The following is a 14,966-nucleotide window of genomic DNA, read 5'->3' as shown; positions in this document are numbered from 1 at the left end:
TGTGTGCACAACACAGTTATAAGTAGTTGAGAAACCTCCTTCAATGTTTCACAGTGTGCCACTGCTCCAATTCTGAGTGAGGAAGATTAACATTTTTCCATAGATGCATGCAAAGTAGCTATATTTTCTCTCATTTTAAAATGATCATGTCTTTTTTAAAAAACAATTAAAATCTCAACAAAATCTTATGACAACAAATTACAAACTATGTGCAGGGGCAAATAAAAAGAGAGCCTTTTATAACCTTAACAAGTCTATGACTCTTATGATTCTTTTAACTTTGGCGTCCTCCTGTTTACTTAAGAGATTTTTACATCTTAGAGGCTTCCTGGTCCATTTGTCAAAGATAATGCCCTGATTGTTCAGTCGAATTTCATTTTTGGCTGCATGTTTGTGGGAAGCACTGTCTATCATCATGACACACCCAAGATCACCTAAACAACCCAAGCCAGAACAGACTGCCAGCTCCCAACCACACTATGCCTCAAAACCTATCTGAGTATGTTTAACATCAAAAGAAGGAGAAGAACACTGGAAATTGGTAAATTCTCTGACCAGCTCCTTATCAGGCACCTGAAGGGCACAAATGAAAACACATCCTTCATCTTTGCAGCCATCCCAAAGGTAAGGGTCAAATACCTTTTACTCTGGTTACTTGCTCCAGCAGTGACCCTGCCAAGTTCACTCTGTGACACCAATGGCAAGAGGTTAATGGCAATTGCATCCTGACTTTGATCTTCATCCAGATTGTACAAGGATTTCACTGGGAACAAGAATGAACTGCAAGGAAAGACAGACAAAATCTTGTTGGCAACTTCAGTTCTCAGTAACAGAAACACTACCAATGCTTTCTTTGTGGTTAGCATACCCATTCACTGTGGGGCTGAGATCCACAACAAAGTCACTGGGAAAATCCTCCACCAAACTCTTCCCAAACTCATCCTGTTATAAAGAAAAGAAAACTTGATCAGCAAAGGGACTCAGTGAGGAAAGCTCCAACAGCAGCAGTGGAAGATGCAGAAGATAAGCCCAAGCAAAAGTATCTTGGAACCATCACAGTAATGAAGCCCCAAGGCCTGCAAGGAGACCCAAGGGCTTCCTTTAGAGACAGTCAGGAAACATTGCTAAGTGTGCACAACCAATTTCTTCCCTGCTCTTTGGATGTGGGCTTGACTACAAGTTCCAGAGTGATGCAGATAGGCAGAGCAGCTGGCTGGAAGAGGAAAGCAGCCCGCATGTAAAAGGAGCTCCCAGCAGGAAGAAAGCTGTCCAGAGGCCTTCACAAACCTCTTCGTATCCCCATAAATCCCATTTATTCATTTATTAATTGCAATTAATGACTGTGGCTCTCCCAGTATTTTAGGGATCAGATAATCTTAATAGTCTCACCCAGAAACCAATTTCTATATTAAGTTCTTTAGGATCCTATTTTTGTCAATGAATAGGAACAGCATGCTCTGAAATGTCCCTTAGTTTCCTTTAAAAGGCTTCCCCTTTTGAGTAAAATTTCACAAAAAAACAAGCTGTTAAAGCACATGAGCACATTCCTGTTAATGAAGAATCTGCCACAATCAAAAAAAGCCAAGAGAGCTGAATGAGGATTTTGTATCTGACCAATCTCTCACAAAACAAAACAAGTTCGCAGAGTAGAGTGAAATCCTCAAATTGACTCTCTCTTGCCAATGTTTGAAAACCAACATTTTCCCTGAAGTAATCATGTAAGTGATTAAGTTCAAAATGCTCTGCAACATACTAGGAGCTGCAAGTCCAAATTGCCCTTCTGCTTCTCAATCAAACTGGCAAATTCATCATAGTAGAGAGCCAAGACCTCTGGTGTTTGCTCACAGCAGAAGCTCACAAGGTCCAGCAGGGTAGACAGCTGAAAGGAAAGAAAACCGTGCAGAAAGAAATGAGTAAGGTAAATGGATCCAATTCAAGCTTTTACCTTCAGTCCTTTTTACATTAATTTATTGTCAGGCATATTCAAAGCTTCATCTCTAGAGTAAAAACCCATGGTGAATATTCTTGAATAGACACAGATTTAAGAAGGAACATGGGCCTTTTGGTGTCCTCTGCCATGAAATAACACAAAGAGTCTGCCCAGGATCACTCTTAAATAGACTGCCAGCAGAGACGAATGCTCTTTAACACAAACTAAGGAAAAAGGCTGCTAGACCAATCCTGTGCAGCAGAAGTGCTTTCTCTGGATGGCCTGAAAGGCATAGCTACCAAAGCTGAGAGGATGGTCATGGTCACCCTTGGCTCACTGAAACAGATTGTCCTGCTTCTTTCCTTTGTATTTGAAATGACAACTGGACAGAAGACCTTCAGTAAACGGCTGCAGTGCTGCTTGTTCTGGTGTAGCAGAGGCAAAACCAGCAGGCACCTTTGTTTCTCCAAAACCATTTTTAATAGACTCTTGGCTCTGCAGTCAATGTACAAAAATCCCAGGCTCAGGAAAGCCAACTCCCAGACCCACACAGTACTTCAGTTAAGACTGCATTTCCAGTCACCCCTCCTTGCTGATCATATCCTCCCTGTGTCCTGCACTGCCCTGTTCCTGGTACTCACCTGCTCATCACGCTCACTGTTCAGCTCTGGTCTCTCCAGGGAAGCAGCATCTCCTTCATTCCTGGAAGCAATTGATAGCCTTACTGTTGTGGCACAGGATTCAAGAGACAGCAAAACCCATCACACACACAAAGTTCTCTCTCCAGAAATCGGAGAATTACACATTAAAAAGATTTCTTCGGAACACATTAGGAAAACAGCTGGTGCTGTTTCTCTTCTTCTCTTTTAGACTTCCTGGACTCAGAGCATCTCAGGTTACTCAGCCTAGAGTCAGAAGCTGATCTGTAGTCAGTCCAGCAGTGTGCAATTTTCTCTGAGCAACAGATCGTGCAGTGTGGTCAAGGGATCCACAAATAGGCATTAACAAGGAATTTGGGATGCCTTTAAGACCAGCAGGTGAGCAGCACTGCACAGGCTGAAATACCAAACACCACAGTATGCAGAAGAGAGTTTTAAGGTCCTGGATTTGCCCAAGATGTGCATGAACTCAAAGGCAATGCCCTCCTGTCTTTGTTTCACTCCAGGCCTGAACTGAAAGCCATGTTAAATTAACCTTTGCTACATTTTCTCTCACCTTTTTAATGCCACACTGCCTATCATGGACACAGCACCAATAATCCCCATTTGTTTGTGGTTGGGAACAGTGCTGGAGAGCCATTTTCTGATCACCATGTGCATATCATCCTGAAAAGAGACACAGATCATGTCACCACAGAGATACCTGTGTGCATCATTCACAGTCCTATTGGCATCTTCACTTAATGTCATCTCCAAGGGCTACAGAGGGATGGTGTACTAGGATTTTTGCTTAAGGAAAGCACATTCTGACATTTCATTTCTTATGAAAATAATGGTCCCAACTCTAAATAAGGTTGTAAGCAGCATTCAAAGTGATTTGGTTTGACTTTGCTATTAACTACTACACAGAACATGTAGTTGGTCCAGGTTTCAACGACAATTAATAGAAGAGTATGTTAAAAAACAGCAGATGGTCTTGGAGCCTGTCACACCAAAGAGCACCTGCAGAGCTGCACTTCAAAACACTGTCAACTTCAGGAGGCTGAGGAATTGAGCAGTTTGTGGTGAAGGTCCAAAGACAATCTGTGCAGTGCAAGGAAAAATTTCTAATCCACCGGCAGCGATCCTCATGTCTAAGAGGCATCAGCTTAGAAGAACACTTAGAGATAGCAAAGAGGAAGTTGGCTCTCAGGATACTGATTTCTTTGGTGACCTACCCCTGGAGTCTTCAGTATCAATGAGGATAAGGGTCAAACTGCCAACCTTGGATCTCTACAATTACAAACTCTCAGCTCAAACTAAATTCTAGACACTCCTCCCCTTCTTTTCATATCTTCTGAGGGTGACAGGCAGAACATCCTTGATGGCAAGTCCTGCTGGGCTGCAAAGTCACACTGTGTGCTGCCAAGTCACACATAAGACTCAGGGGGGGAGGTGGGGAAATCCCTGAGGAAATTAGTTCAGAATGGAGCTAAACCTGCCATACAACTGGGAATTTTAGCAGTGAAGAGCTCCAATTTAACAGGGTGAGTGGGAAGGACAAAATGGCTACAGACATGCTGTTTTACATGCCACAGACCAATCAGAAGAAGAGCAGTTTTCCTTTATAGGCTCAATTAGCATGTGCAAACATACCTACAACTACAGACTACACAGGGACTCAAAGAAAGATGGATAGTCCTGATTTCTAGAGTTGAACTTTATGAATGGAAAGATTTTAAACCCTGATGTGTCTGTTGTGGAATAAATATCTTTGAATTATTTCTTTATTTGCTCTGCTCAAGGATTCAGAAATCCAGACAAAGGTATACAGTACCACCACTGATATGCTGCAACTGAGTCACACAAGGTATCCAGTGCAAGATGAAGGTGGATTTAAACAAACCAGTTTTGACAGCTCCTCATGTTTAAACCAGAGGCACAAGAGGTGTGGAGTCTACCACTTCACAGCAGAGCACTCTGCTCTGGGTAGTTCAGCTCTTCTAACAAGAGAGTCTTTGTTGTCTCTGGTGTGCAGAATTTAAGTGGCTGAATCAATACAAACACCTCAGGGAGGAAGCTGAATTGTGCTTTCTGAAGGCTTCCAAGTGATGGAGAAACAGAGCTGTGCAAGGAGGCTGCTGAATTTACACTTTTGCAAGCCTCCAAGGCTCAGCTAGACAAAGCAACAGTCAACATGACACCATGTTGGTGACAGTCCCACTTTGACTGGGAGGTTAGGTTAGGGACTACCATCAGTACCGTTCCTACAACATGTCTAACAACTCTGCCTTTCTCAAATGTGCAAGAGAAGGGCACCTTTCTGGAAAAGATGAGAGGCACAGTCACTGTGATAAGCCCTTGATATTAGGGTAGAAAGTCTAGAGCCACAAGCTGGTTTGCAGACACTTGGGGAGAAGAGAATTTTAAACTCAAGGCTACCATGACATCAATCCCTGTTCATAGATGATGCCAGTATTTAGTTAACATAGCAGAAGAACCAAGGCACAAGACTGAACAACTTTCTGTTGTGTCTCTCCTTACCTGAATGTAGCTCCCTTCTTGCTTCTGGCTGAATGCTAAAGTGCTGAGGATGTAGAAAAGCTTCCGGATCTGGCATGGATTCAGTTTCTGTGTATAGTCTAAAATGGTCTGTAAGAGAAGCCACAAACTAGCTCAGAATGTCAAGAATCCCTTTTCATATTCTCAAAAGCACATTAATTGTCAACTTCAGGGAAGATAATTAACTTCACCTTTTTTGTACATGAATGAAAAAGCTACATTCAAATTAACCAAACATAAATGCCAGATTATTGCTCTGGCCTTAATTTTCATTTAACAATCAACCAACTAAACAGCAAAAAGTATACACCTTTCCCACAATGTATAATTAAATCACCGAGAGCACCAAAATATCAGAGAGGTGTGGGAATATCCACAGCCACCCTCTTCAAGGGCTCTTAAATACACACTGTCCTTAAGCTACAACCCCACAGATGGGGGAGCGTTCAAGGTAAGTACTGTTACATGCTTGCCTTGCTGTTTAGCTCTTCCCTCCATCTCCACTTTTACTAGTTTTGGAAATAGGCAACTGGGCAGTTCTGACCCTGCTTATGACTGACTCTAAGAATTCAGTCATCCATTTTTTTTCTCCCCACTGAGTACTTTCTTCTTTTTAAATTTCAGGATATGTCTTCTTCCATTTCTGCAAGCAATTTTGTCTTAGGATTCAAACACTGGCTGAAGTACTGTCAGTTTTTCAAAAGACACTGTGTGCAGTCCACAAGGGGGGCAGGTTTTTACCAAGTTTTGAAATAGCTCATTTAAATAAAGACAAAATTTCCATTGTAGGCACCATTCCATGCCTGTAATTTAAGCATTGTCCAGCTAAAGAGAATTATCTATCTCAATTTCCCCTGTTAAAAAAATCATACAGTCCTATCTTACAGCTCACATTTTGACAGCAGTTACCTTTCACTTCTGACCACTGCCTTTCTCCAGGCAGAAAAGTTTTACAGGTACTAGTTTTTCCAATACCTCTAATTTTGGAGAAGTACTGGTCTATTCTGGATCCAAGGCAAAGTGGTGTAAGGGCCCCAAAATCTAGTACAAACCCAGAAAAGCAGATACCTTCACAAAGGTGGCATAGCGCATCAGCAGGGATGTGTGCAGCACCACCAAATCCGTGAGCACATCCAGAGAAATGTCCAGCTCTGTCTCACTTCCACTGCACACATGAGTCACCAAAGCACTCACAACCTCCTAAGGAAAAAGCCACCAAAAGAACCACAGTGAAATATCAACAGAAAAATGTTTGCCTTGCTCTGCTCATATGACCAATGTTGATCAAATACAGATCATCACAGCATTCTTTGTGCTTTAAGTCACTTGCTATCACAGTCTTGCTGTGATTGTTTCCCATCTTCTTGGCCTACCCTTTGGCACAGACCTCACCAAAGGCTTCCCACTGCCTGAAACCCTGTCCTCTAAAGGATCACGACATACACTCTAGAACAAAGTGCAAACCTAAATAAACAGCTGCCATCCATCACACTGTACCTGCTGGCAGTAGGAGTCAAAGGCTGCAAAAGCTTGTTTGTACATGCAGCTGCCAAAGGAGACCACAGCTGGGTGTGCTGAGTGCAGAAATGTCTGAGCAAGGGCTAGGATTGAAGGGAAGAAGTCTTTGATAACCTGAAATACAGACACCATGAAAGAAGAGATTACTGTCGCTTGTTTTCAATATACCCAATGCTGAGGAAAGCTCAACTCCAAAAAACCACATGACAGTTACAACAGAGAACATGTGCCTTGGGACACTGATCTGGACTAAAAATTATAAAAGAGAAGTACATTAACATTACTGGAAAGGTATAAATAATGCAGCACGGGGCTAAATCATCATCTGACAAGATCTTTGAGAGATAAAAGAGAGAGTCCCAAAGCAGGATCAGCACTGACCGTTGAATGGTTTTGGAAGGCATTCTGCATCAGCTGTTCTGGCATGCAGCCCAATCGGATTTTGGTCCTCAAAACTTTCTCAGTTTGCTTCCTGTTCCTGGTGTTTGTAGAATGGATTAGCAGCAAAACTATCAGATCCAGAACCTTTTAGAGGAGATAACCACCACTCATTATGCTGAAATATTAAACAGTCCAGATAACTCAAAGGCAAAACTTGAAGTCTAAAAGTCCCAAGAGTCACAAATTAAATAAAACCTTATGAGCACAACAGGACAGAATTAAAACAGGATAACTTTGTCCCTTAACATTAGGAAGGGATGAACCAAGAGATACAAAGAAAATGGATGGTTGTTATACTTGGAACAAGTCCAATACCAAGAGAACCATCCAGGAAACATGACCGGCAAGTTTCTGGTCCAAATACAAAAATCTCTTAATATACAACCATGAAGAAAGCCCTTGAGAAGTCAAGATAAGAGAACACTTACACAGCAGAACTATTACCTTATGGTCAGACACAGATGTGCTGTTCTCAATAGCCTGACAAAAAAAAAAAAAACAAGCAAGCTGTTAGGCTACAGTACAATAATATATTACAAAACCAAATCAAAAAAGGTAGACACCAAAAGTCTGTGACAACCTGCTCACAGACTTCTCTCCTCTACAGCAAGAAACCCATCAAAGTCAGCAAACTGGATCTTGCCAACAACAGAGAATCCAGAAAGTTTTCAAAAAAATAACTGAAAACTGAGTTTGAACAAGGATATTCTCAAATAACATGAGGCTTGAGAACAGAACTGAGGTACTGATCAATAAGGACAAGAAACAGCCTCATGGTTTACACTAAAATGCAATTTAAAATTAAATTTAACCTAATACCAGCTGATACTGATTTCTAGCAGGACATTTCCTAGCACCTTAAGGCCTCACATAGCTCAGTCTCAATACATGGTATACATTTTTCCTCTCTTGTAGAATGAATCTGTATCAGTAAAATGAAGGGCTAACATTTGTCTTTTAATACCAGATTTGATTACAAGAAAAGCTCAGGCTCAATCAAGGAGCCCAAATAAATAAGGAAACAAGGACTGAAGCATGTATCTTACCTTAATCCATGCTTCAGAGACATCTTTCTGAAATCTCACAGCTAACTTGATGACATCAAAAAGTAGCTTCACACAGTTCTGGCTGGTGGTTACTTGGCTCAGGGAAGAACTGCAAATCATCACAAAAGAGGAGACTCAGTCCCTGCAAATACTGTCACAGAAGGAACAAGGCAGCCCAGCAGTGACAGCAGTTACTTAAAGCAGCCATTGTCCAGAGGGAATGCTCTGGCAAGGATAGGGAGTTTCCCAAGAGGGTGGAAACAGAGGTTGCAGAATCAATGGAAAACATACTGAAGGGAACTTAAAACAGATAAACTGGTAGCAACATTATTATAAATGAAGTTGCTTATCCCCATGCAGACATGGAGGCAGGTGGCTCAAAAGGAACCACATCCATGGCAGGGGAAGCTGGCTGGGCAAGGAGCGACAAATGTATTGCATTAGTACCAAGTAGGAAGGAATAAAGGTGTCCGTGCCTTTCCACAGGATAAATTAGCCTCATGTATGTTGCCAATTGTGCCAGAGAGACCAGAAGAGGAACAGTTTAGGTTCTCTTGTCTCATCCTACCCTTGGAGAACCAAGTAAACTTGTTTAAGTACCTGGCCTGGACTTGGCTTTTAATCTTCTTTTGGGAACTGTGAATCTGCAGGGGCAGAACACACGAGGACAGATCCAAGCTCTTACGAAGATCAGAAATCACCTGTAAAGCACAAATCCATGCACAAATCACTGTGACAAATGAGGGGAGAAAAGAAAAAGCTGAGGAAAATAAAACAATTTCCCATAATAACCCTAAAATTATAAATCAAAACTTATATATTTGTAAAGATTCACAAGTATTTAATAATGCCCAAATTTAATTCTTTTAACTTAGAAAGTGAACCAGCACAACTTTTCACTTCACATGTCATACAAAAGATAGAATTTTTCAAGACCTACTCTGTGAAATTCCCACCTATATCTGCTTTACATTGCCGTGAACTGTTTTATTCTGTTTAGCAGCTGAGTAAGATACATGACAGCCTCAGGAATTCTGGGACCTGCAAGTTTACCAATGTGACTGCTGTTCAAATGCAGTGTACCAGCACGGACTGGCTGCCATGTCATAGGCACCCTCTTTTTTACAGGGTTCTCCCTGAAAGGTTTGGGCAGATCACAAACCTCATTTGGCTTAGGCTGAGGCTTCCTCAACATATGAAACAAAGTGTGTTTGATGGCTCAGCCAGGTTGGCTTTGATCCCTGGCAATATTAAAATTTTACTTGAAAACATTAAAAACATACAGCTCTGTGTGTGAAGCAACTTCCCTCTCTTAAGACACACACTGGTGTGAAAAACACATACTTCATTATGAAAAAGATACTGTACCTCTACTGCATCTGCTGCCTTGACATTTTGGAGGATGAATTTTACTACTACAGGCAAATCCTCCAGTTTTACAGAAGGCACAATGGTCATGGCAGACTGTCGCACCTGAGGAGAGAGCAACACTCCATCAGCTGGAAGACAACACTTCACAGAAACAGTTATACTAGTGGGAAGGAATCCTTGGAGACTTACAGTCCAGCCTTCTGCTCAGAGCAGGAATATTGTCAGTACTAGATAAGATTCACCTTGGCTTTGCTGAGTCTTGAAGGATGGAGGAAACCTCCAGTCTCCACCACCTCTGTGATAATTTATACCAATGCTGCAGACCCTAACTAGTTTTTCCAAATGTCCAACCTAAACCTCTTGTTGTGGCCACTGCCCCTTATCACTCTTCAACAGGTAGAGCTTGGCTCCACTATTTTGTAACTGGCTTTCAAAAGGGAAAAGCATGGAGGATGTGCAGCCTGCTATGCAGCAGCAGCCTTTTGGGACTATGTAAAACACTTTATTCACTCAAATTTATTTTTTTCATAAGAAGCCCAACTCCAATAAGTGCAGCAATGCAACATATCCAAAAGGCACAAGGCACATCATCATCTCTGCTCCTTTATCAGCACTCTGCAGAGAAAACCTGTTTAATTATTTAATCACCAATCTGCCTTTCCTTAGAATACAACAGTCTAGTCTGGTCACTGTACTTAAAAAAGATAAAATATTGACTATAAGGTTTAAGACAGGCAGTAAAAACTTACTGCAGCAGGACAAAGTGCTTCTGCATTTGCTAAAACAGCTGTGATTGAAATTCCTGGCTGTTACAGTAGGAATTCAGAAAACTTCTCTCTGCTCTTTGCTGAACCCCTCATACATGTTTCAAAAACCAGCTTTAGCTTCTGACCTCTTTCCAACTTCAGGAGCTCAGGACTTTTGAAGGCCCACAGGAGTCAGATTTAGCAAAATACTGGGAATGAAGAGACAGTGCCAGCTCTCGTGTTGCTAAGCAGGGGCTGGGGTCTGCTGAAGTGCTCAGTAAAAACTCTCACCTCAGCCACAAGTTCTGCATCAAGATCCAGACGAGAAAGGGCATCCAGGATTGGCACTGTCAGCCGTCTGCCCTGCTTCAGCAGGCAGCTGATACACAGGGAAAAGAAAACAAAGGGCCCTCTTAACAAAACCAAGAATGTATCTTTAGTGTATTGTGTGATTCCAGTAATTTGTGGCCACTGCAAAAAAAAAATCTCTGAAACTGACAACAACATATGTCACTGGCATTATGGAAAATTTGTTCTCTAAATTATTACTCCTCATGTAAGAAGTGCACCTGTCTTTAACAGCCTCATGAACTTTCCCAAAACTCATGTAATAATTCTTGGCTGACCTTCCAGTTTCTTACAAACTTTATGTAGTAAGAAGTTGTACTTAAATTTTGTTGGTTGAAAAACAGCTCATCTGCAGCATCCTGGTAACTCTGTCTGTGCTCCCTAACTCATTAGAAGTAATGAGCTGTTTTCTGCATCAGAAATGGGTAGAGGCTATGGAGAATATGGAAATAAGTATGCCCTGCTGATACTGTTTGGATCTCAGCTTTCAAAATACATGGAGAAAAGAGAAGTCTGAGGAGTTTGATTAGCATAGGAAAAATGTGTGGAGTTTTTTTATCCAGAAGCTGAGGCAATAAACTGAGAATGAAAACAAAGTCACAATTTGAGAGGGTACAAGGAACAGGATGCACTGCTTGCAGTAATTATCTGCAACAGTGATCACAGGTTTGAAAAGGAAATTAACACCAGCAGAAATGTAAGTGATCTGTGCAATAATAAGAATTAGAAACACTCAGACTACTCAAATTCTTGTGTAAAATGAATACAATATTTAAAAAGACAGATGTAAGGACTAGCTTATGGCAGTGCTCCCTGGGAGGGTAACTCTTGCCATTAGGTTCCCCAGATCAGTAAAAATGGTTGAGAAAAGTATATAAAATAGCCAGAAAGTTCTGTTTCATGCCCACATTTACTGTGTTGTGGGTCTGGGGTTTTCTTTTTTAATAAAAACCATGTTGATCCTTACCACAGCAGAATCCAAGACAAATCAGAAGTTGTCAGTAAGTGACTGATCACAGACTATCCAGCAGAAGTAGTGAGTACTTAACTGGATGCTACCTGTGCTGTCTCCAGGTAGTAAAGAGTTTAATAATAATTTAGATAAAGGCAGCTTTGGAGCATTGTCTAAATGCAATGTCTCTTGCTGGATTGTCTGTGCTCTCTTTAGGAGCATAAAAGTATAAATGGAATGTCCTAAGAGAGTGGTAGGTGTCCCCAGATGCTACAGTTAACAGGGACACAGTACTGTCCTATACTTCAGTCAGCCCCAGAGCAACCTGCATTAATGCATCTTGTCTTTTTCTGCTAAGTGCAAGGGGGAAAAAACAAAACGAAACAAACCCTCCCAACCAAATCATCCATACCTGAGCTCTCTGGCAACCTCACTTTGCTGGGAATCCTCCAGGATCTCAGGTAAACTGGTGATAATATCGTGCTGGATTGGTACTGGAGAGACACTAACCATCTGCATTAACTTCCTGACCAGATCCTGCAGACAAGAGGAGCACTGGTGAAATGCACAAATCTCTCAGCACAACAATATTATACATCTAAGGTCCCTCAGTGCAACATCTGCCTGAGTTTCTGCCAACTGTCCCTTAACTCATTGTCCTGCTGACATCATGAAGCAGAGCATAGGTGTTTTTGAAAAAAAGGATATTTTACAGCTGGGATATAATGATCTTGGTGAGCAGAGGAAACTAGGAAACACAACAAACTTCCCAGTGTTTCGTACTCCATAGAGAGTAAACCACAGAGACCAAATGACTTAGGGAAAGAAGGAAAAGAATCACCAGAGCAGGAACAAAGAATTCATCCCCACATGCTTGCACATGCTTGTTAAAATTAAACAAGAGGGGATTGTAACTTCCTGCCAACAACAGCTTTAAAATGGGGTCATCTGTGTGAATACACATGCACAGATATACATTTATGTAAAAAAAGACTTAGAGCAAGGAAAGAAGAAAAATAGTAAAAGATGTTCAGATGCCACTCAAGGCAAACATAACAAAACAGAAAAAAATTAAATATCTCTTTCAGCATGTGAATACAAGAACATCAGTTCTCATCAGCACAATAATTCAATCTAATCCCACCCGAGAGGCATTCCAAAAGCTGTTTGGAAAAAGCATCTGTGTGATTGCACCTCTGGTACTCACCTGGCTATCAAGGAGCCTGTCAAGCCACTTAAACTGATTGATGATGAGCCGAGGGAAATTTGTTCCAAAGGTGCCCACACTGAAAGAGCAGAAAAGGACACACGGCTTATTCAGACCTACAGACTCAAGAGCTCTGCTGCTGGTCAGCAAGACAACTAACCCCATACTTAACTGGTCACTAATACATAGAAAGAACTTCACTCTTCTTACAGTTTGATAGGAGACAAGTGCAACAACATCCATTTTCCAGAATTCCCAAAGGATTCACAGCACAATTAAGAGCTTATCACTTTTGCATCCAAGATTCTTTAGAATTCTTGGGTGAAAACAGTTCAGACCTTGTGACTGTCTATGTTAAATCCTCCTCAAACGAGATTTCAGTCTGAGACAATTTCTTGGACTACACCCCTGTGCAGCATTTGTATCCTGCATTTCAGCACTGGAACAAAAATTTTAGCAGGAACAGCCTCAGCTTCTTTCTGCCCCTTGGCCTGCCCCACTAACTCTGCAGTGAGCATCCAGGGCACAGGAAGAAGAGACAAAGTGGTCAGGTCTTGCCTGGCTACCCCTCAAGATCTCTCACTCCACTGTGGTGTTCTACATTCAAAAACCAAGAGATGCTCTTTCAATTTCCCTTGTTTGAACACAACTTGCAATTTTAAAAGGAGATCTGTTTGCATCTCTCAGCCTCCTAATTTTTTTTAATGATGAGATACTCTGTTGTCCCTCTGTTGAAATAATTCCTAAGCTTGTGTCAGTAGCTGTGAAAAGCACAATCAATCAATGTACAATGTCCGCATTTCACCTTCTAGAAATTTGTCTTCTGCTCCATGGACTCACAAATTTAAGGTCATGGTACCTCATAGATTATTTTACACAGGTAGGAAAAAAAACCCCACGTCAGTGCAAACTGCCAGTCAGGTAAATTTGAAGTAACAGCTAAGGTCAAACAGCTGGTGATTGTCCAAAAGAAATTTCATTTCAAGGCAGAGAGAAGCCAGTTTATACTCACATGTCAAAAAAGAATTCAGGGATCTTTTCCAGCAACAGTGTTATGACATCAGGCTAAAAAAAGGAAAAAGAAAGTGTTAGGGTGATTTACTGGTTGCGCTGTGGTACTGCCACCAAATCTTTCAGAAAAGATGAAATATACACAGAGAATAAAATGCTTGAAAGGTTCAATAAAGTATTTCTTATATAAGAAATCTCTTGCCTAATGCCAGAAATGAGGCACACAGCCTGTGAAGTGAAAACCATTTTTCAGAGGGTGATATTAACTACCCACATAACCCAACAGAATATGGCCATATGGGCCAATGAACCTCCCTTTCTCAGAGCCTGAGCTGCTCTTCACCACACAGAAAACTAAAGCATCAATTTTAGGTAAGTTTGAAAACAGTGCCCAGCTCTAGCACTTAAACATTCTCCACAGCGCAAGTGATCAGAATTTCCTATGGTTCACCTGAGCCATCATCTCTCATCCTGCCCCTGTTCACCTTTGAGAAGAGTCTGGCTCTATGTTCCCTACATCTTGCAACAAGGTATTTGAAGACCATGAAATTTCCCTTAATCTTCTTGAACAAACCCAGTTTCCTCCATCTCTGCTTGTCTGCCATGTGTCTCAGGCCCTAAGCATCTTTGTGTCCCTACAACAAACTGGACACTATTACAGATGCAGCCTCACCTGCCTCAAAACCAGTTCTATTAATTCTTTACTTAAGTAAGCAAAATGTTCCCTACAATCAAAACCATTGTAAAGAGCAAGCTAAGGTTCCCATACCTGTAAGATCTTAATCCCAAGAAGCAGTTTAATGAGGCTTTCACAATATGAGTGCACCAGATTCCTGCAAGATGAAAGATTCCACACAGTTGTGTCAAAAACATGCTGGGAGAACAGGGCGTCACTCTTCCCATTACTGTTTTCTTTTAAAAACTACATACAATGACTTAAGGTAGCACATAAAAGGATTTACAACTGCACTTTAGCTCTGAACCAGCTCACTTTCTACAAGAGTAGAAATGTGAAAGTCTGTGGTGAAGCTCTATCTCCTGGAGAAAAAAAAATCTCAAAAAGGAATTAACCTTCAACAGCCCTGGCAAACTTTTTTCATAGCATTTGGTTGTTGCCATAAAATGCCATGGAATCCAATGTGTGCCACGGGCAGACAGTAAGTTCTGTGACTTAACACTCTAAACTCCCTGCTAAT

At 41.4% G+C, this 14,966-nt stretch overlaps 1 protein-coding gene across 1 annotated transcript in view; it reads right to left on the bottom strand.

Annotated features, from left to right (window-relative positions):
* Positions 1-14,966, bottom strand: part of FANCD2 (FA complementation group D2) — a gene marked incomplete at both ends in the record, with an annotated part of 33,629 nt that overhangs the window by 16,692 nt on the left and 1,971 nt on the right. The window contains 18 exons of the mRNA XM_084214531.1: positions 640-780; positions 869-942; positions 1,754-1,879; positions 2,572-2,632; positions 3,146-3,255; positions 5,113-5,220; positions 6,199-6,330; positions 6,628-6,762; positions 7,030-7,173; positions 7,534-7,569; positions 8,136-8,244; positions 8,736-8,836; positions 9,504-9,608; positions 10,544-10,631; positions 11,965-12,089; positions 12,760-12,838; positions 13,772-13,824; positions 14,540-14,603. Of these exons, the coding sequence (XP_084070657.1) occupies positions 640-780; positions 869-942; positions 1,754-1,879; positions 2,572-2,632; positions 3,146-3,255; positions 5,113-5,220; positions 6,199-6,330; positions 6,628-6,762; positions 7,030-7,173; positions 7,534-7,569; positions 8,136-8,244; positions 8,736-8,836; positions 9,504-9,608; positions 10,544-10,631; positions 11,965-12,089; positions 12,760-12,838; positions 13,772-13,824; positions 14,540-14,603 (1,791 nt within the window). The remainder of the gene's footprint in view (positions 1-639; positions 781-868; positions 943-1,753; positions 1,880-2,571; positions 2,633-3,145; positions 3,256-5,112; positions 5,221-6,198; positions 6,331-6,627; positions 6,763-7,029; positions 7,174-7,533; positions 7,570-8,135; positions 8,245-8,735; positions 8,837-9,503; positions 9,609-10,543; positions 10,632-11,964; positions 12,090-12,759; positions 12,839-13,771; positions 13,825-14,539; positions 14,604-14,966) is intronic.

The sequence above is a fragment of the Fringilla coelebs genome (assembly GCF_963513975.1).
Source record: "Fringilla coelebs genome assembly, chromosome: 13".
Classification (NCBI taxonomy): Eukaryota; Metazoa; Chordata; class Aves; order Passeriformes; family Fringillidae; genus Fringilla; species Fringilla coelebs.
This window is presented reverse-complemented; position numbering and strand designations above follow the sequence as displayed.